The following is a 21259-nucleotide window of genomic DNA, read 5'->3' on the forward strand; positions in this document are numbered from 1 at the left end:
TTTTTTTTTTTTTTTTTTTTTTTTTTTTTTTTTTTTTTTTTTTTTTGCCTAACCGTTGCCTCTTGATGAACATCAGAATCTCACATATTATACACCTATCCCACTATTTTGATACAAACCACTTGTAACAATTACTAGTGTACAGAAAACAGTCTTAGCTCCCTCCATTTCCCTTCTCCCAGGGACTAGGAGTATTCCTACATGCTGACCAATTAGCTTTACTAAAGCAATCTCAAAAGACATTTTAAGTATGACCTGATGAGCAGATGACTTTAACCTTTCAGTTATACCAAAGACCAGGAAAAGTACTCTATATATTAATCTACAAAGTCAAAATTTCAGTGTCCTCATAAATCAACACCTGTAATAACTTCCCAGATACTTCATTCACTTCAACCAAGAATTTTCTTACTTTCATTCGGCTCTGACAGTGAAATCATTCATAGGCTTACGAAAGAAGAACCCTCATATGTGATCATTCATTATTTCCACACGTATTTCTTAACTTCAAGTGTGGCTTGCATTTTCTAGGAACTGAAGATACAGCGGTGAACAATACAGACAATGTCCCTACCTTTTAGCTTTTATTCTAGTGAGGAATACAAACAAAAACTAAGTAAAAAATTAAAATTAAAATTTTAGGTAGTTTTGGTGTTACGAAGGCAAATAAAATAGGGTAAGGATAAATGAGGATGATAGTTATTTTAGATAGAGCAATGGGAAGGCCCTCTCCAAGGAGCCTGGCAAAATGATGAGATCTAATTTACCTTTTTAAAAGATTTCTTTGGTTGCTGGCTACATAGATAGTAAAATGTAGGGGATCAAGAACAGGAGCAGTAGTGTAGGTGAAAGGTGATGGTGGCTGAGATGAGGGTGGTAATGGTGGGGACCCTGTGAAGTGGTCATACTTTGACTATGAAGGGGAATCAAAAGGACTTAATGATGAGCTGAGTGTGGAGGTGAGCAAGAGAGAAGATTCAAAAATGAATCACAGGTTTTCAGTAAGCAATTGGGTAAATGCTGGTATGAGGAAAAGAGAAAGATCCCAGAGACCTCCTGTGATTTGGTGATAGGGTCATTTATTGACATGGGAAAGTTTTGTGGTGGGGGGGAAATGCACTAGTTCTGATTTGGTCACATTAGGTTTGTCTACACAACATCCAAGTGTAAATGTTGAGTAGACATAGGTATACGATGAGAGCTCAGAGGAGAGGACTAAGCCGGAAACACAAGGTTAGGCCTCACCCACAAGTAGATGATATTTAGAACCATGGGACCAAAGAACTATTGTAGGGAGTGAGGGTGGCTAAATAGGAGAAAGGAGTGGAGACCCAAGCCCTGGGTGCAATGAAAGAGGAGCCAGGAAAGGCTGGTAGGAGTGGCCAGTGTGCTAAGAGGAAAATGAGGGGGGCATGCTACGGAAGCAAGCTGCAGAAAGTGACTCAAAAGGCGTGACCAGCTCTGTGAAACACTACTGAGAGGCTGAGCAAGGTGAGCCCCGAAACATGGTTATTGAGTTTGGCAAGGTGAAGATTACATGTAACCTTGACAAGAACCATTTGAGTGAAGTGATGTGGTTGAGGTCTGCTCGCAAGACAGAATGGGAAGGAGGAATGAGAGTTAGGAAGTAGGGAAAACTCTCCAGTGAAGTTTTGCTAAAAATGGGAACAGAGATATAGGACAGTAGCCGGAGGGAGGAATTGAGGTGTCATTTGTCTGTATGACCCAGTGTAGGAGAAGAAATTGATGCAGAACAAGAAAGTGGATACTTATAGGACCAAAGTCTGTACACAGATAAGAAAAGATGGAACCCAGAGCATGAGTCACCACAAAGCCCTACAACCTTTCCCCAGTATAATTTCCAAGCAGAGCACCAAGGTACCAAGCTTATTAAAAGTATTCCTTTGGGGTAAGCCATCTCCAGAAAGCCTTCGTTAATATGTAGTCATCTTATTAGGAAGGTTAGAAAGGTACGTGTTTATATGGAGTTCTCTGAGTCCTTAGACATTTCTCTTACTGAATTGTACTTTACATTATGCCATGGTTTACACTGAGAAAAATTAAAGCAAAAGAGTTATGTGGCACTCCATTTTCTATTTATTTTAGGAGTGTTATGTAGAATATTGGCCATTGAATCACTCCTAAAGTACCCTTTATGAAGACCCATAAAAAATTATCTCAAGTCTCAATATTAGGAAAAATTATGTCGCTTCTGTGCAACTAATTTGTTTTAATCTGTGGATACTAATACTTGATCGTATTTCCCTCTTTGGCCACTCAGAAGTTTAGAATAAATTTGTGGACCTCAAAATTGATCACAAGAGTTAGGGGAAACTGAAGGTCTTTCTGTCTCTCTCTCTCTCTCCATCTGTTTTAGGAAATTACCAAGCTGCTGCCTTTCCATAGGATTTTTTTGGATCGACTAGAAGAGAATGAAGCCATAGACCAGGACCTGCAGGCTTACATCCTGCACCGGATACACAGCAGCTCAGAGATCCAGAATAACATTTCACTTAATGGCAAAATGGACAATACTACATTTGGCAAACTCAGTTCTCATCTCAAGACCCTCAGTCAAGGGTCCTATCTATACCTGAAACTCACATTTGACCTCATAGAGAAAGGCTATCTAGTGTTAAAGAGCTCTAGCTACAAAGTAGTTCCTGTTTCACTCTCTGAGGTTTATTTACTCCAGTGCAATATGAAGTTCCCAACCCAGTCTTCCTTTGACCGGGTGATGCCTCTCCTGAATGTGGCAGTGGCCTCCCTGCACCCACTGACTGATGAACATATCTTCCAGGCCATCAATGCTGGTAGCATTGAAGGCACCCTAGAATGGGAGGATTTTCAGCAGAGAATGGAGAACCTCTCCATGTTCCTAATCAAGCGCAGAGACATGACTCGTATGTTTGTACATCCTTCTTTTCGAGAATGGCTTATCTGGAGAGAAGAAGGAGAGAAAACCAAATTTCTCTGTGATCCCAGGTAAGCCATAGACCTGTAATAAGCAATTCTGAGCCTATTTTGTATTTATTGCATGGAGCATGGGTATTGAAAGCAGTGAGAAGTGTTCTTCATTGAACATTTCACACAGAGGAAACATCATCTCCGTTTCTTCTCCAGACCAGGTTGTAATGAGGTTAACTAATTTATTTCCTCACAATGTTACTTTTAAGACACAAAATCTGCATAGATATTTAGAATGCTCCCCTAAATTCCTGTATATTTGTAAATAATTTTCTCTGTGCTAGTGGACCCAGGCTATAATTAATTTAGCCATTTAACACACTTCCTTAGTGTTCTTCAGATATGAAGAAAAGAATTGGTATATTGTTCATCTCTTTGACTTAGAGCAGAATCATTTTAAAATCACGATTACACTTTTAAAAGCCATACCATTGTCAAAGCCACCAGTGAATGACCCCATTAAAGCCCAGCCCATGCTAAGATTTGTGCTGGAAAATGGAATCTTAAACCTCACAGCTGAAACAGACCTGAAGAGATCAGCTGGTCCAGCTGCTCTACCTTTAGATGAATAAGGTGCCATTGTCCGTCCCCATTTTACTACAAAGGCCTTAAGATGCTGAATCAGTGCTGGAGGTCATCGAGTTAATAGGTGGGGGGAAAGGAGGAAGGACTAGAGAAAGCATGGCAAATATATGGTATGTGCCACCACTCCCCTGCCCTGCATCCACGCATCCCCAGCACTCTTTCCTGATGAGCCTGACCCTGACTTAATAATCATTCTCAGCTCAACAACCCAGACCAGGTATGAAACTGTTTCCCATTCCCTTGGGTAGAACTAGATCTCTAGCATCCTAGTGGGCAGTGCTTTCTACTCCTCCACGCTAACCTTTTTAAAAGACTTATTCCTTTAATAAAGTTTTCAAAAGCAGATCTATCCCTGACTTCCTGGAAACAAAGAAGACACCAATAACATAGCTGGCAGATGCAGAGTATATTCTGGCTAAAAAGAAGAGGGACCAAATTTGCCTGTGCCTCTGTCCATGACTCACCAGAGAGACTCAACTCTGACCATGCTGGGGTTTTATTTCTCTCCTGGCATGTTCTTCACCCGGCCTGACTACACACAACTGTGCTTGTGGGCATGCTGCTTGGCCTACTTCATGCCAATTCATTAGAAAATTAGTTCCAGATTCTGATGAAGATATTAAGCCAGGCAGTAGATTTTGTGGTATTTTCCTGAGAGGGAAACTTTTAAAGAAACAAGCCATAGTGGAAAGAACATGGATTTTTGAGTCATTACCTGCATATAAATTTCTTCTAGGGACTGTGACCTTTAGAGAGTTTTATGTTTCTGAGACAATTTTCTTATCTATGTAAAAGAGATAATAATTCCTAAAGTTGTTGAGAATTAAGTGAGGTCATGTAGTACCTAGAATAGTACAGAGTATGAAGAAAGTGTTTAAGGAATGTTCTTTTTCCTCCCATCTCTTTGCAGTAATAGACCCTCAACTAAATCCTGTGGCTAATTGGATAGGCAGCAGTAAGTAGTCTTCTGCTGTTAGCATTCAGGGGCACAAGATTTAAAAAAAAACAAAAACCAAAAAAAAGCAAAAAGATAAAACAAACAAAAAAACCCCCACTGAGTCTGAGTCTCTTCTATGAATTGTATGGCATTCCCAAGAGTGTTTTATTATAAATCCCACTAGTATTGCCATGACGCTTAATACACAGAGTTGGCAACCACATATTTAAGAAAAAGAGACCAATCTAGAATTGCCTGATGAAGACTTTGAAACCAGTTTCCAGAGAACTTTGCTAGTTGATCTGCTCCCTCTCTTCTTGGAACATCTCAAAGAATTGAAAGCTGAGGTCCAAGGCAGCCAGGTTTCTACTGAATCAACCGTATCCTTACAACAGGTGAAACCCTTAGGGGCTCCCAAAGGAGAAAATATGGTTTGTTGCTGCCATATCATGACTTTCCAGGATTACCTTCTCAACATGATTTATTAACTAGAAGCATTTTGGCAACCAGCTGATACACTGGGACAAGCAAACACTTCTAACTTCAGACGCTATGTAGTCTGTTCCCTGGTGATGAAATAACACTCAGAGCTGCTGAGGGATCATCATATATCACTTAATGGCAGAAAGAGTAAAATAGTAGGACCAGGAGTTATCAAAAAAGCTTCCTTACATTTCATTTCAGTTGGAATTCAGCCTTCTACCCAGCACTGTCTGGCACCAGCTTTGTTACTAAAGTATTGATCTTAGAGCTTGAGGCCCCCTGGGTCAATGAGATGGAAATTCACTAAGAATTTAATGCTATTGGCAAAGCCCAAGCTGGCCTTTCAAAGAAACTGACTGTAATTGCTTTCCGTTTCAGGCAAGTCTGATTAACAGGACTCTTTCAAAGCAGGGTTTGTCTTTGTGGCCTTCAGCCTCTACTTCCTGTACATTCCCCCTCTGCTCTCCAGTTTCTCCCTAGTTTCTCTCTAGAGCATCTCATGGTTTTCAGTAGACCAGAGAGACCAACTCTGTGCCTCTGAAATCACATTACATAAGCCAGTGCCGACATGCCTGTCTCAGTGTAGGGAGAACTCTCAGAGGCAACAGAACATCTCTGTTTTTCCTAGTCCATTTTCCTGGGTTTTCAACACTCACTCATTCACCCTGAACTTGCCGACCTTATTAGGGAATTAGACACAGATGAGAATATTGTATTGTGAAGCCAAAAAGTAGTTGATCCTCGTCAGAAATAGGCCACCCACAGAGGTACTTCTGCTAAGTTGAAGAGAGTCAGTAATCTGAGGATGTACTGGAAAGAGGAAATAGAGCCAAAGGTCAGTGCTACAGCCAAGATAGAGTTTTCCTTATTTTAAGTATCCGACAGCCTGTTGTCCCAGGATCAGGGCAGATAACTGACATCCCAGAGGGAATAACCTCGTGTTGCATAAACATACAACTGTCACAGGAAGATGAGTTATAGATGTCCTTTCTCAACTTGGTAACAGGATGGGTGTGTGTGTGTATCCAACTGTAAGCAGAGTGAAAAATCTTTTATCACATCAGAACTTCTAAGATTTTAGACTTGCATTCTGTATGAAAGTATGCCTCTTGAAGCCCTCACAAACCTCAGACCTCACCACCTTATTCTAGCTTTCCATTTCCCACTATTCATCACTGTCATATCCTGAAATTAATCCATTTTATATTTTATTCCCATGGGCACTGAGATATCAGATTAACTCACTAATCTTATAAACGGATCTCTGCTATTCTAATAAGAGGGAGATAGCAAACCCATTTGAAGCAACTTGTGCATTTAAAGTAAGGCGTTTGAGAAAAGAAGTCATCAGTCTTTGTTATCTAACCTATTAATGACTTTGATCGTTGAAATTTGAGGCTGGGAGAGTAAACAGTTGGGGGCTGCTGGCCTTGTGCTGCTTAACATTTTTGCACAGCGTTAGGCTAGCCCTGCATGAACACCCTTTCTTTTTCTGGTTCCTTTCTTCACCATCTCTGTCTTCACAGTATCTAGCCTCCCATTCCACAGGAACAGCTCACAGATCAATGTTTACATATATACATATATATAGGAATATATATGTAAGATTTTTATATCAAGATTAGAAGATTCAGTATTTTTAACTTTTTCAATAAAACACATGATGCTTGTGAACTTTTTTGAGTACTGAGCTGATACAACCTAATGAGGTTATGATTTGGGAGCCTAATTTGGGTTAACATGATTTCCTCAAACTAAGAGAAATAAATTTTATGGCGGGTAAAAAAGGGGAAGGGCTGCACAAATCCTACCTATTCCTTGTGGGTACAGTTGAGTATTTACTTAATTCTTTGTGACCAGAGTTGATGTCTTATAATACGTGGTCTGTTAAGATTTGTCCTCATCATTTTGGTCATGTTAGTCCATGAATTACACATTGGAGACCTGATGCTCCAAAATCTGTGCCACAAAGCAGAGTGTCGGAGAAGAATCAATGTGCCTAAGTTAAAAAAGAAAGCATTCTCCCTAAAAAGGAAAACTAACTCTGTGCGGAGGACCTGCACAGCCTGGCTTCTTATAGAATACACGGCCTGAGATAACCATAAACGGTTATGGTGATGTTGTTTGTTTGTTTGTTTGTTTTAATCCAAACATGAGCCTCCAGGCAGGATGACATTCAACCTTGCCATCACTGAAACACAAACTCTAGATTACTACTGATAGCCGTTGCAGGCTCCCACAACAACCCCTCAAAGTGGGAATGGGCTCTGTGCTTTCTAGAAGCATTAGGGAAGAATTCAGCAAAGTGATGGATCATTGGAAGGAAGAAAAAAAAAAAAAAGGTCCGGGAATAAATCAGCCCTTAGGAGGGGTTTGGAAGAGTTCAAACAAGGAAAAAGGTGGTGTACCAAACATCTACTAGCACTTGACTATCAGGAGGTGATCTACCTGCCTGGAAATATTAACTCTCTAATCTCCGTTCTGGGTCTACATCTGCTTCACTTCTAATTCTTTTCTGTCACTAAGGGGAATTCAGTCTTCTGAATTCTTCTGTTATGGTTTGAATGTAGTTTCCATGAAAAGATTTCAAGGATATATTATTGGATATTTGCCTAATTTTCCAATAATTTTTTTCCGTGTTGTCTAATCCAGTTTCTAACTCCCTATTGGCATCAAGACTAAATGTGGAACTCCTATCTGAAGTATTATTCTAGTGACTGAAGGTCATGGTTTTGTGATTTAATGCAAGGGAGAAATTAGATGAAATCTAATGTATATCTTGGAATATATCCAGTTTGCCAATTGCATGAATGTCCTTCAGCTTTACAAATTTCTTTTCTCTCAGCATAAATCATGGGACTCACATCTATTAGTCAAATAGGCAAACTGTTCCCATCTTTAAAGCTCTTGTACCTTTGAGGATGGACAGCAATAACATTTTTTTTCCTTTTCTAAATTTCCAAAAATCAGTTTGGAAAAACCTAGTAGTCATTCTTACTGCCATAAAAACTCATGTGAAGTTTGCTAAGTTATTAAATATACAGAGAAATAGTTCTGCTTATGAGAAGATGGAGAGAGAGCATTATTTTATGAGTTGGCAGGCATGCAGAAGAATCAACTAAAGAAAACACAGAAGGACTTATACTCCCCTATATTGTTTGATTTTGGTACAAGATAGTAATGTTGCTTTATATGTTGAAAAGTGTGTGTGTGTGTCGGTACACACACTTTTTTTTTTAAGTGGGTATGCCCTGAATAGCAAATACTGGTTAAAACAACTTACCTAAAAATCTAAACTGGGGAGAAGCAGAGCAAGTGATTAAGGCAGTTTTGATCCTGAAAGTAGCGTCAGAAATAGAGGCTAATTTGTCCTGTTAATGAATCTCTAAAGCAATAATGGCTGAATGAAAAGATGGGAATCCCACAGGCTTTCCCAGGTTGTCAAACCAAGATTAGTGGCACGGCAAACAGAGGGAGTTATCGCCAGCTTAGGGGGATAAGACAGCACATTTTCTTTTTTGTGAGCACAGCAACTTCCTCAGGGGTCTCTAGAGACTTTCAAAAGGAGATCTCCACATTTGGTCAAATCAACCCTAATAGCCTTCTATCCTCCCAACTGTAAGAACCCCCAGCTGTGGGGCATGTATTGACTGCAGCCATCAGCTTACCCAGTTGGTTCTACCATTCAAATGTTACTTGTAAGTATTCACTTACTTATTTCCACCTCTATGGACCACACCCTAGGGTCTCATTTGAGCTGCTTTTGCCTCCTAATGGGTCTCCCCTTCAAACCATTCTCCACCAGCAGCCAAAGTAATTTTTTTAAGCACAAATCCAACCATGTAACCTCCTCCTGAAAATCCTTTCATGGCTTCTTCAAAGCCCTGTACAACAAAAGTAGCTTCTGCCTACCTTTTTAAATTGAGCTCATTCATTCTCCCTCCTATTCATGATACTCTGGTCATAACTGATCATCTGCTAATTCCTAGAACTTGCTGTGCTCTCTCCCACCTGTGGGCCTTTGCACTTAACAGTTCCCTCCATCTGGAGCTCACTTTCCCTGGCTTGTCACATGGCAGCATCTCTCACTCCTCCTTCAGATCGCAGCTTAAAATGCCATCTCCTCAGAGAGACTTCCACTTGTCACCTTATATAAGTAAGTCCCTCCTTGTTTTCTTTATCATAGCAGCTTATATACTTTTTTCCTAAGAGTTACCACAATCTATTATTAATTTGTTATATGTGCATTCTTGTTTATATTGTCCATTTTGCCCTCTAGAATGTGAGTGAGTTCATGAGGACAGGAACCTTTTCCGTCACACTCGCCCTGGTCTTCCTAACGCTTAATAAGTATCTGGCACACAGTAAGCACTCAGTAGATGTTTTTTCAAATAACGAATTAAGAAGTAAACAAAGGAACGATAAGTGGTACTAACTGTAAGCTTGCAACTAAAAATATTTGAGAAACTCTTCTGGCAGTTCAACAGACAGTGTCTTTTGTTCACTCTGTCACCGTGTGTCAGGAGTAAGTGGAGCCATGCATTTCAGCAAGGATTCAGGGAGCACTTATAAAGTAATATTTTCAAGGCTCTGTGTTAAGCACTGCAGAGGATAAAATACAAGTTAGATAGATCGTCTACCAGGAATTAACAGGTTAGTGGTTTTAATAGACACATTTATAACTAGCTATAAACCAAGGCAGAGTGCTATGCTAGGGGTATAAACAAAGAGCTGAGCAACATGGGGGAGGAAGAGATAAATGATAAATCTTAAGTGCCTGCTGTTACTGTTTTAAACTGTGACAATTCAGTGGAGTCATAGCTCTTCTGCCTCGTGAAGCCCTGCCAACTGCCTAAAGACTTCATTGTTGAGGAGAAGGGTCCATTTGCCTCAGGCCGGTGATGCATTAACAGAACAGAAGGGCAGTTGGAAACTGGGGGACAAAGTGGTAGGAAATTTCTATCCAGATGCCACGTTTAAAAAGAAGTAATGCCGCTCCACCCATTTCTACAAAGACGTATCTTGGGCACACTTGACTTTTACAGTCCACTACCTATGGTTTACTTTCATCAGGCCCTTTCATTTCATTTCCATACTGAATATGAAACAGTAGGACAGGCTGACTACAGATGTATTTTGTATTCAGGTTGCATGACAAGAACATGCCAAAGCAGTTACCGGCTGATAAGCTAAAGGTGGAAGAAAGAATTTTTGCAAAGATGTGTGGGTGTCATTTGCTGAGAATTGACAGCAACAAGCGGACTGTAAGGCAACATCCACCAAAGTGTGGCTGTGGGCAGCATTTTTAAGATGAGAGATGAAAAAGAGGATTGTCATTCTCTTCTCAATATTTGAGTCATGGTTCTACTCATTTCACAGTCGAACAGTGGCAACGTAGATGCCCACAAATTCAAGGCCACAGTGGGAGTGAATTAGAAAGCAGATCTGGAAGTCCTTGTGCTCCTCTTCCTTGAGCCCATCTGCTTAGCGTGTGTTCATTTCATGAAACGTTTGTTGAACTTCTACTCTACACCAATGACTCTGCCAGCCACTAGAGAAACTTTGGTGAATGAGATCCCACCCAACACTAACGCCATTACCTTCTAAAGGGAAGTCATGAGCAACCAACAATTGTGCCTTACTACAGAGTACCCTAGGAATCCGGACCAAGAGAAAATACTTTGCAGAAGAGGTGATGCTCAAGTTGAGCCTTGAAGGATGAGTTGATTCCATGAAGCACTGGAATGGGAGTGGGAGAGCACTATAGACAGGCAAGAAAAGGTCATGGCAGGAGAAAAAGCAGGTGTAAAGATAGGAAAGTCTTTGGGGAATTGTGAGAAGATGTGATTAGAAGGTAAGACACATGGTCAGAAAAAATGATTACAAGTATCACTAGGAAAAAAGCTTTGAATACTGTGTTTAAGACTTCACAGTTTATTCTGTAGATAACAGGGAGTCTCTGTACCTTTTTTTTTAATGTTTATTTTTGACAGAGAGAGACAGAGCATGAGTGGAGGAGGGGCAGACAGAGGGAGACACAGAATCTGAAACAGTCTCCAGGCTCCAAGCTGTCAGCACAGAGCCCGAGGTGGGGCTTGAACTCACGGGCAGTGAGATCATGACCTGAGCCGAAGTGGGATGTTCAACCGACTGAGCCACCCAGGCACCCCTAGTCTCTGTACCTTTTTAAGGAAGAGGAGACAATGATCATTTAACTCTGATGATGTGAAAAATAGCCCTGACAAGTGGTATATGGAAGATGGGTTGAAGAAGAGGAGAGAGTACAAGTAGAGATACTTGTAAGGTTTATAGCAATAGCGTAGGTGAGAAATGCCAAGACCTACAATGTGAGAATAGAGAGCAAGGTGTATGTGAGAGAGACATTTTGGAGATACTTAAAAAGCAGTTGGTCTTTTTTTGTGTGTAGATGGTGAGGGTGGAGGGCCCACAAATGACTCCCAAAACTTATCTTGAATAATGGAAATGAGTGAAGCTACTGACCAAGATAGACCATTCTGACGGAGGAGGGCTTCTAGCACAAGCAAAGATGGGAGGAAGAATAATAAGCTTATGGGGAGAAGGTGAGTCCTGTTTTGGACATGTTGATAATGAATTACTTCCAAGGAAGATGCACAGGAATGTTTAGGAATGTGACTTTGGAAAATAGGGAAAGAGAACATTTAAAGCACAGACTGATGGATTATCAGCAGATAAGTAGACAATAGCAGCTGAAGGACTAAACAAGATCACCCAAGTTAAGAGTATAAAGCAGGAAGTTTAGAAGCATGAGAAGAGAATAGTTTCATTTAAATGCTAGGAGAGGGGCGCCTGGGTGGCTCAGTTGGTTAAGCGTCCAACTTCAGCTCACGTCATGATCTCGTGGTTTGTGGGCTCACGTCGGGCTCTGTGCTGACAGCTCAGAGCCTGGAGCCTGTTTCAGATTCTGTGTCTCCCTCTCTCTCTGCCCTTCCCCTGCTCATACTCTGTCTGTCTCTCTCTCAAAAATAAATAAACATTAAAAAAAGAAGAAGAAAATAAATGCTAGGAGAAAATGATGAGCCAAATAATAATAATTTACAAGGGGAATAGTAGAGTTAGAAGAAGAAACAAGAGAAAGTAAGATGATGGAAGTCAAAGGAGAAAAGTTTTCTAGGCCAGGTCTGAAGTGATGAATATAATTTCTGCCTGCATTCCATTAGCCAGAACTCTGCAACCGCACTTGAATGTGAACATGAGGCTCCTGGCAGAGTAGCTGCCTCCCAGCAACGGCTGCTGGCTGTGGAAGAGAGCACAGATCTTTCATCGGCAGCTGTCCCCCTCTGTCTCATAATTCCAATCTCACTAGGTCTCCTTAAATAATTCCCCACATCCACCTCTATACCATACGCACATTCCACAGTAGCACACAGTATTTCCACCCAAATTGTAAGATAGATAAGCTGGCTTCAGATTGTAGGCAATGCCTGGCCAGCGGGCTGTAACTCTACTGCTTTATCACATGTGAGCACTGCACAGAAGAGTATCAAAACACCTACCTAAGTGATGTTTCTCTGAAACACTAGCATGTTGTATATCGACTTTCCTCATAAGAGCTAATGAAATCTATGTGACTACCCGTCAGTGCCTATGACTAGAACAATGGAGAAAAACATCCATGCTGGAAATATTTGAGCCCATTTGTTAGCATGTTCCCCTACTACAAATAGAACCTTTAAGTCTAGCTATCTCCCTGGGGTGCTAAGTGAAAAGCTGTTAGAAAAACAAACATAGAGCCATTGTGTATTTTGTGTAAAACAACTGCTCTTCAATTTCCAAACTGTTAAATGGGCCAAAGGAAGGGAGAGTGATTCTTGCTTTAGAAAGGGTTTTTTCTCTAAAGGACCCCATAGCTCTGAAGTCTTGAGGCATAGGGAAGCAGGGTTATCATGTAAGAGTAGCACCTCACTGCCTTGTAATCTGCCACTGTCCAAGGGTTGGCATCACTTGTCTCCAATTACCTATATCAAGGGGCTGCTGATGCCTGCAAAGGGGAATAGAGGTAGGATCTACCCTCTGCTATTCTGGATACTACCTTCTGTACCTTTTGTCAGAACATAAACATCCAGGATAGAGGAGAGGCAACAGTGCTGGGGGAAGAATCTTCAACTCTTACCTGTGATTGGTTCTCCGCTAAAATACCTAAAAGCAAATCCATCGTGAATATATGGTGTAACATCCTCCTGAAAAACCTCTGGTCTACATGAGAAATTTCTATTCGTCCTGTTAGCTTAACTTTTACTTACTTTCTTAGGAACTATTTAGCTCTGTCCTTATCCCCCCACTCTGCCTAAAATTATACTACCAAGTTTTCCTGCATTGACTAACAGTGTATGGCACCCATACCCACTGATTGTTCCCTGATCTGTGGATTTCTCTTTTGGCTGTGAAGCTATTGAGGTCAAGGCATGGATGGGTAAGGATTGAGGTTAAGGATAAGGTCTCACATTTCACCCTGCTGCACACATTAAAGATGAAAGCTCTGTTTGAGCACAGTCATCTTCCAATATGTTTAAAGTCATGTGTGGTTAATATTCATTCCTTTAGTGTGGCACTGTGCTACTTATGGAGAATGTAAAAGAAATATAGAACACATTTCACTTAATATAGCTCACTTAATTCTTACCACAGTCCTGAGAGGTAGTTAACACCGTTCCCTTCTTACAGAGAGGTTATGTAGTTTTTCCAAGGTTGCAAAGCTTTTCCAAGTGGCAGAACTAGGATTTGAACATAGGTCTATTTTAATTTTGTTTCACGGATAAAGAGGCAGCACTGTGAATTCAGACAGGGAAATCTGCAATGTAACTTTGAATCACAAGGTGACCTTGTTATATAAGCTATGTGGAAATCATTCTACTGCCTTCACCACTGCCCCCCCTCCGTTTGGTCTTTATCACCACATTTGAACCCACATAAAGTTGACTTTGATTAGCATCATCTTTAATTGTAGAGGGAAAACGCAGTTGTGTTCAGTCGTGCATAAAATCATGTCACACTGATGAGAGCTCCCTCTATTTCGTAGCTAGTCTCTCCCAAAATGCCAATCAAAAAATGTCAAAATTAATTGTTGATTTTAATTATGTTAAGGATTCAGAGTTTATACTGTACAAATGAATACATTGCTCTTTACATTGGTTGACTTCTTCACACAAATATGCCCGTTTTTCACACAAATGAAAACCAAGTTGCTAATCTCGTCAGTGTGCTAACAGAACTAGGTTTCAGAAAACCCTGGGTTCTCATCCCAGCTCTTTTATATCCCAGCATTGTGAGCTGGGAGCTGTCCTTCAGTCTTGCCAAGTCTCAGTCTTCCACCATAATATTAGGAGTAATATTTAGTCCTAGGTGTTTGTGAGAATCTAAGAAAGCGTTAAAGTATTTTTAAAACCACAAGGTAGTGTGCAACTTCACAGTATTATGAATTCAATCTTCTTTAAATATGTGTTCCTATTACCTAAGAGTACATATTGGAGACAACACGGCTTCCAGCCTCCATACAGTCTCGCAGGAAGACTGGCATGCAGACAGCGTGCTGCTGCAGCAGGTGTGATGGAGGTGTATACCAACAAGACTCTAAGGGAAGAGCCCCTGGGGCATCTGGTGGGACCAGGGAAGACTTCACAGAGGAGATGCTGTGAACTGAGACTTCAGGAAGGAGAAATAGTTGGCCTGATGAACTAAACAGGGAAGGGAATTCCAGGTGGAGGGAAAGTACATTTTAAACCCTAAAATAATTTACTCTGTCTGAAATTAGAGGCACAAGGTAAGGAGGTAAAAACAGAAATAGATGTGGGACAAGTTATGGAGAGCCTTTGAATACCATGCTAAGGAGTTTAGATTCTGTCTAGGAGGAAGTATAAATCCAATGAAGAATTTTGTGCAGCATTTTTACCAGGTTTCTGCACTGTAAGATTATTGGCATGGGCCAAGGAGAAGGCAGTGGGAAGAATGAGGCTCTTGCAATTGTCCAAGAGAGAAAGTATAAAGAGAGGAGAAAACACCTGCTAGATTTTATGTCTGAGTGATTGGCAGTATACTAAAAAATAAATCTTAAAGGGATTTGGATTTGAGGGAAAGCTTCAACTCCAAATAATGTCATATGACAGGTCATTTGAATTATCATTTGAAGGTAGAAGGATCCAGCAGGCAGTTAGAGAAGCAAAACAATATGTCTGTGCTAGAGATCTCACTGCAGTGAGAGCTGGAGCCAGGAGACCTATGATATGAGAGGAAATGGAAAATAAAGCAGAGAAGTTACATCATGGAAGGAAATGGGAGCTGAAGTGTCAGGGTGGTGTCACAGATGTCAGAAGAGAGTTCCAGGGGAGGTAGTTAATAGGGCCTGATGCTGGAGGGGAAAAAAAGAAAAAGACAAAACTCAAAGGCTAAAAGGCAACCAATGAAGAGGCCACTGGTGATCTTAGAGAATGGTGAGGCTAGGAGTCAAAAGGAGTAAGGTTTGAGAGTGAACAAATAATTAGAAAAATAGAAATAAACACAGACATATGTAGTGTAACACATTCAGACGGTAGGTTAGCCAGTGGTACCACACCTTATCAGAACAGTAAGGGATAAGTGGAAATGCCAGCATATAATATAAATTGCTATTATCCTTCGTGTCCTGAACACTATAAACTCTGTGTCCAGTGAACTGTTCAGAACCATTTTTGTGAATAATGTGATATGCTTGTGTCAAAAAAGAAACGAATTACCGTTGTCACCTTCATCCTTTCCTTGACCTGTATTGCTTGCTGGTTCTCCTCGATGCCAGATCAATAACAGCAAAAGGAAGCATTGTCATCTCTAGCTAGCTGAAATGCATACTAATGCAAACATCTTACCAGGACTTCTCAGTTATGGTAGTAAAATTAAAGCACGAGGGCAATGTCAATTCTGTGTCTAATCCGTTTCCTTCTCAGATGTGAGGTTTTTTTTTTAATCTTACCCCTGATGGGCATGGTTTCTCATTAATGGCCTGAAGCATCGGGAGTAGGTCAGAGGCCTGTATTCAAGGGTCCTAGTACTATGTAGATGAGTCTACTGATGAGTCAAAGTAATAGTTCTTACACCAGAGAGGCTGCAATAATTTCAATGTTAATAACTGGATAGGGTTTTGAGAACTTGAGATAGGGCTCTTTATAAATGTTTCATGTCATTCTCACTTAACCTGTACCCTATTAAAATAGCCTACCAACTAAATTGGGCTTTCTAAGGATAAATAAAAGTTCAGTAGCAATTTCCAGGTTTTGTGAATGTGAAACAATCTGAGCTCATACCTTCAGATGATACTGATGATTCCATGCAGGCTACACTTCTCTGAGACACTCTTTTAATTAAATAACTTCCTTTCTGTTATGGTTAATCTTATCCAGTCAAGTAAGTTGGCACGGTATCCACTAGAATTCAGAAATTCTTGAAGCTCAAAGTTAGAACATGGTAAAAGTTCTTTTTAAAGTCTTTTTGGAATGAAATCTCTCAATAATGATTCCTCTGTAAGATGGGAGTTAGCCCATACCCTATTATTCAGATTCTTTACTGAAGCTTAAAAAAAAATCAAAGAAGAAATTAAAATACATTTGTTTTTCAGACTTAGTATGAGGTCTCTCCAGATGTTAAACCTGGCAGAGTAGCCAACGTTCAACACAAGAGAAAACCATCCAGTAGATATTTGGGTCACTTTTCAGGGAAGCATCATCAATGAAAATTTACTTGCTGTTTCCTTCTTTTTGGTTAATTTATTAGGCTTGAAGCTGAGATAATGATTTAATTTCCCTCTTCTATGATACTCCAAGTGAAAGGAATAGAAGAGTTTTGTTACCAGTGGCATAAAGAATTCTACTAACCACTAACCTGGTGGGGGTGAAGAGAGACAGTTCTAAGTGTCCACGGCTCCCACAGGCCAGAGCAAATGTGGCAAGAAGGCACATCCCAAAGATGTGCTTTGCTTCCAAAAAATTGTATTGAGAATTTTTTTTAATATGAAATTTATTGTCAACTTGGTTTCCATACAACACCCAGTGCTCATCCCAACAGGTACCCTCCGCAATGCCCATCACCCACCCTCCCCTCCCTCCTACCCCCCACCAACCGTCAGTTTGTTCTCAGTTTTTAAGAGTCTCCTATGGTTTGGCTCTCTCCCCCTCTAACTTTTTTTTTTCCTTCCCCTCCCCCACGGTCTTCTGTTAAGTTTCTCAGGATCCACATAAGAGTGAAAATTTTGTATATGCAATACACTGTGTTAGGCACTCCAGCGAATATAAATAACTCAGAATTTCAGTCATAAATATAAATAGGAATACACACACACACACGTATACACACATACATTGACACTTAAAGGAATATATCATTAGGATGCTTTGAGCTAGAAGAAATAGAAAGTTCCAACTCAAATGGATTGAACAAATAAATGTATTACTTCATATAACAAGTCCAAGCTTTAGGCAGCTTCTGATTGTCATACAGTCAGGGCTTATGCTCTATTTTTCTGTAATTCTCTCAGCTTAGCCCTTCTGTTATCTTTGTCCTCTGACCAGATGCCCACATGATTGCAAGAGAGCAATGGCAGTTCTGGTATCATGGGCTGATAAGACAACATGCAGAGGCAGAAAAGAGGGTTTTCTCTTAAGAGATTAGGGACCCATTAGCAAGGTGAGGGGGGGAATGGATGCTGTTAGGAAACCTACAGTCAAGTAGAGGAGAGAGCAAGAAATACTGTGCTAGATACTGTACTAGAGAGATATACAGTCTATAAGGCTTGTACCAAAAAGAAAGTACTGCCCTTTCTCGGCTGGGGGAAAGGTAGAGGCGGATCAAAGACAACTTCACTTGGACAAGAGGTTGTTAATCCATTGGGGACATGTTGAGCTTAAGATACTGTGGGACCTCCAGGTGGAGAAATCCAGTAGACAGTTGGATGTATATTGATTGGAATTAGTCTGGGAAATCTAGATTGAGAAAAAGATACAGGTGGTGGTGAAGGCTCTCAGGATGGATGAGCTAATGGAGAGAGGACAGACTAGGACCAGAAAGAAGATCCTGAGGAGCACTGACATTTTAAAGCACGGGTAAAATAAGAGGAGTTCACAGAGACAGAAAATAAAAATGAATCTTTTAATGCCATCTGTGTGTGGGATGGGTGCAAGCCAACTAGAAATGACATTTTATGGTATTCACACATGTGATCTGGGTAAAGGACTGGTAAAAGCGAGGAACCTTTCAATAGCATTATTTGCCCAGCATCAGGTGCTGTTCCCTAAGAAACTGGTGGAATGAGACAGAGTTTCCCTGGAGGTATGGCTAGACCTGAACAGTCCCCCACCAACACAGAACTGGAGCATTAAAATTCTAAAATGAGTCTCTTTTTCTTTGCAGGAGTGGTCACACATTACTTGCTTTCTGGTTTTCCCGCCAAGAAGGAAAACTAAACCGACAGCAGACTATAGAGCTGGGACATCACATCCTCAAAGCACACATTTTTAAGGTAATTACAAAAGTTGAAGAATTTTCTCTTTCCATCACCAGCAGGCTTTCCTTAACACTGTGTGTGTGAAGCTACTGTCATTTTCTTATAGTCCCTGCTTGTTGTAGAGTTGTTCCATCTCCTAAAATTTATGGCCTGTTCCTCCATAGACCTTTGGGAAGAGAATGACATTTGTCTTCTCCCAGTTTAGCCGATTGCTAGGCTTTTTGGGACATGTGCATGTATAATCATTTAGGTAAGAGCCATGTACACATACATATGTGTACTCTATATATGACTTACCATGTCCTATAGCAATCAGTTGCAGATTTTCACAATGCCTTAAAAAAAAAAGAAAGAAAAAATCTCTGAGAGCAGTTATTCTTTCAGTTTTCTTGTAATTGTTTTATGAAGATTTTTTTCATATTCTTGGTGCTATGATTTTCAAAATGTTTATCTGGAGCCAGCATTAACCTTTCTTTGGGCTACCTCCTCTGTTCGCCATTCAAATTACAATCCCAGTTGTTCCCTCAGTAGTTTCACAACATTTAAGAACTCTATAGCATCCGCTTCCCTCTCTCAACATCCACAAGGCTGGAATGGAGGACCCAGAAGAGGGCACAGAATTTGTCCGTTTGTGTATGCATGTGTTCGGGTGTTTCCTCAGCACTTACCTGGGCATTGTCCTAGGTCCTAGGGATACAAAAGCAAAAAAGATACTAGTCCCTAGTTTCAAGGAACTTATAGTCTAAGTAACAGTTGTGGGATAAAGTACAAAAGTCAAGAAAGAAATTTGCTCTCCTGGTGTTTCTTTTTTTTTTAAAAAATTTTTTTTCAACGTTTTTTATTTATTTTTGGGACAGAGAGAGACAGAGCATGAACGGGGGAGGGGCAGAGAGAGAGGGAGACACAGAATCGGAAACAGGCTCCAGGCTCCGAGCCATCAGCCCAGAGCCTGACGCGGGGCTCGAACTCACGGACCGCGAGATCGTGACCTGGCTGAAGTCGGACGCTTAACCGACTGCGCCATCCAGGCGCCCCTCTCCTGGTGTTTCTAGCCCACAGTTTGCCATTGCATCCGCTACCTCCAATCCCCACAGTCTCTTTAGAGTGCTCTTCCTGCCTCAGGATTGAGAAATACTAGTATCTTAAATAGTTCTCTGTGTTGGACTTCCCCCAAGGGATACTATTAAAGATAAAACAGTGCTCTTCAGAGAGAAAATGGCATTAAGGGCAACTCCAAGAGCCTAGCAAATTCTTCCCAGTATATAAGCGCACAGCCAGAGAAGCCTGCTCATCAGACATATAGAAGTGAAACCCACAGTGACAAGCCCTTTATTTGAATCATAATTGTCGTATCTAACAAATCACTGTACCAGAAATGACTGTACCCAGTGACCTTACTTAGCGGGAGCAGAGTGAGACTAAAATAACAAGCAAGGTGTCTCATTCCAACTTCAAGTGGACCAGAAAGGGTCTGCTCCTTTTGCAAACTCTGAGATCATTATCCTTCAGTTAGATAGGAAAGTAACATTAAGTATTCAGCATTACCCCCTTTAAACACTTTAGCATTTAGCGTCACCATCTGCTTCAGATCAGATGCAGAGAAGTTGATTCCTGTCTTTTCTGTATAAAATAAACACCACATTAACAGATAAATGGTACGAAGTGTCTTTGACCTAGTATGATTATATCCAATACATGGAAACCTACATTTAAACCCTGCACTCCTATCATTGACACAGTTTTATCTTACGTTGCTGCAGACAACATGGTTGCCTGAGATAAGACTGGCTCCATGTGTGATTCAGGCCATAAATACTCGGGTGTGCACCATATGGTGATGACATGACCGTGGGCTGAAGAATGTAGACTCGCACTATGGCTTTCCTGATGGTGCACTTTTCAGGGTCCTTTAAATGCACAGTGCTCCCTGTTTTGTTTTGTTTTTTTTTTAACATTTATTTATTTTTGAGACAGAGAGAGAGCATGAACAGGGGAGGGTCAGAGAAAGAGGGAGACACAGAATCTGAAGCAGGCTCCAGGCTCTGAGCTGTCAGCACAGAGCCCGACGCGGGGCTCAAACCCACAGACCGCGAGATCATGACCTGAGCTGAAGTCGGACGCTCAACCGACTAAGCCACCCAGGCGCCCCAGCTCCCTGTTGATACACTTTAGCTTCTCCCAGATGCCTAGATTTTTCAGTCCCTGACAGTTGAGGGTCATGAAAAGTCAAATACAGACTCTATGGTTGTAACTTCCGGTCAGCAGTGACATATAGTCCGATTTATATTTCTTTCCAATATATTTTAAATTCCCTTTGTTTTATCTTTGTTCATGAAAAATTACATATAATGTCATTAACTACCTTAAAAATATGAGGTTGTAGGTCTGTAATTCTCGATATTTGGCTGGCAAGGAAGCCCTTTTCATTCTTTTTGTTTTTAACAGCTTTATTGAGGTATAATTCATATACTGTAAAAGTAACCGATTTAAGTGTACAAATGAGTGACTTTTAGCGTGTTTACAGAGTTGTGTGGCTGCCACCACCAGTAGTACGTTTCCATCACCCTAAAAATAAACCTCATGCCCACTTGAAGGTACTCCCCATACTTCCGGGCAGCCATCAGTCTACTTTCTCTCTATAGATTTGACTTTTCTGGACATTTTATATAAATGGAATCATACAGTATGTGGTGTTCTGTGTCAGGCTACTTTCATTTAGCGTGTTTTCAAGGTTCATCCATGTTGTAGCATGTATCGGCACATGATTCCTTTTGATTGCCAAA

The 21259-nt window shown here is 40.8% G+C and overlaps 1 protein-coding gene across 6 annotated transcripts in view; it reads left to right on the top strand.

The window, feature by feature from the left end:
* The window catches only part of TANC2 (tetratricopeptide repeat, ankyrin repeat and coiled-coil containing 2), a 362078-nt gene that overhangs the window by 289357 nt on the left and 51462 nt on the right, over window positions 1-21259 (top strand). For all 6 annotated transcript variants that reach the window (XM_049636313.1, XM_049636314.1, XM_049636315.1 and 3 more), the window contains 2 exons: window positions 2378-2985; window positions 18383-18491. In XM_049636313.1, the coding sequence (XP_049492270.1) occupies window positions 2378-2985; window positions 18383-18491 (717 nt within the window). The remainder of the gene's footprint in view (window positions 1-2377; window positions 2986-18382; window positions 18492-21259) is intronic.

This window comes from Panthera uncia, chromosome E1, assembly GCF_023721935.1.
Source record: "Panthera uncia isolate 11264 chromosome E1, Puncia_PCG_1.0, whole genome shotgun sequence".
In the NCBI taxonomy this organism is placed as follows: Eukaryota; Metazoa; Chordata; class Mammalia; order Carnivora; family Felidae; genus Panthera; species Panthera uncia.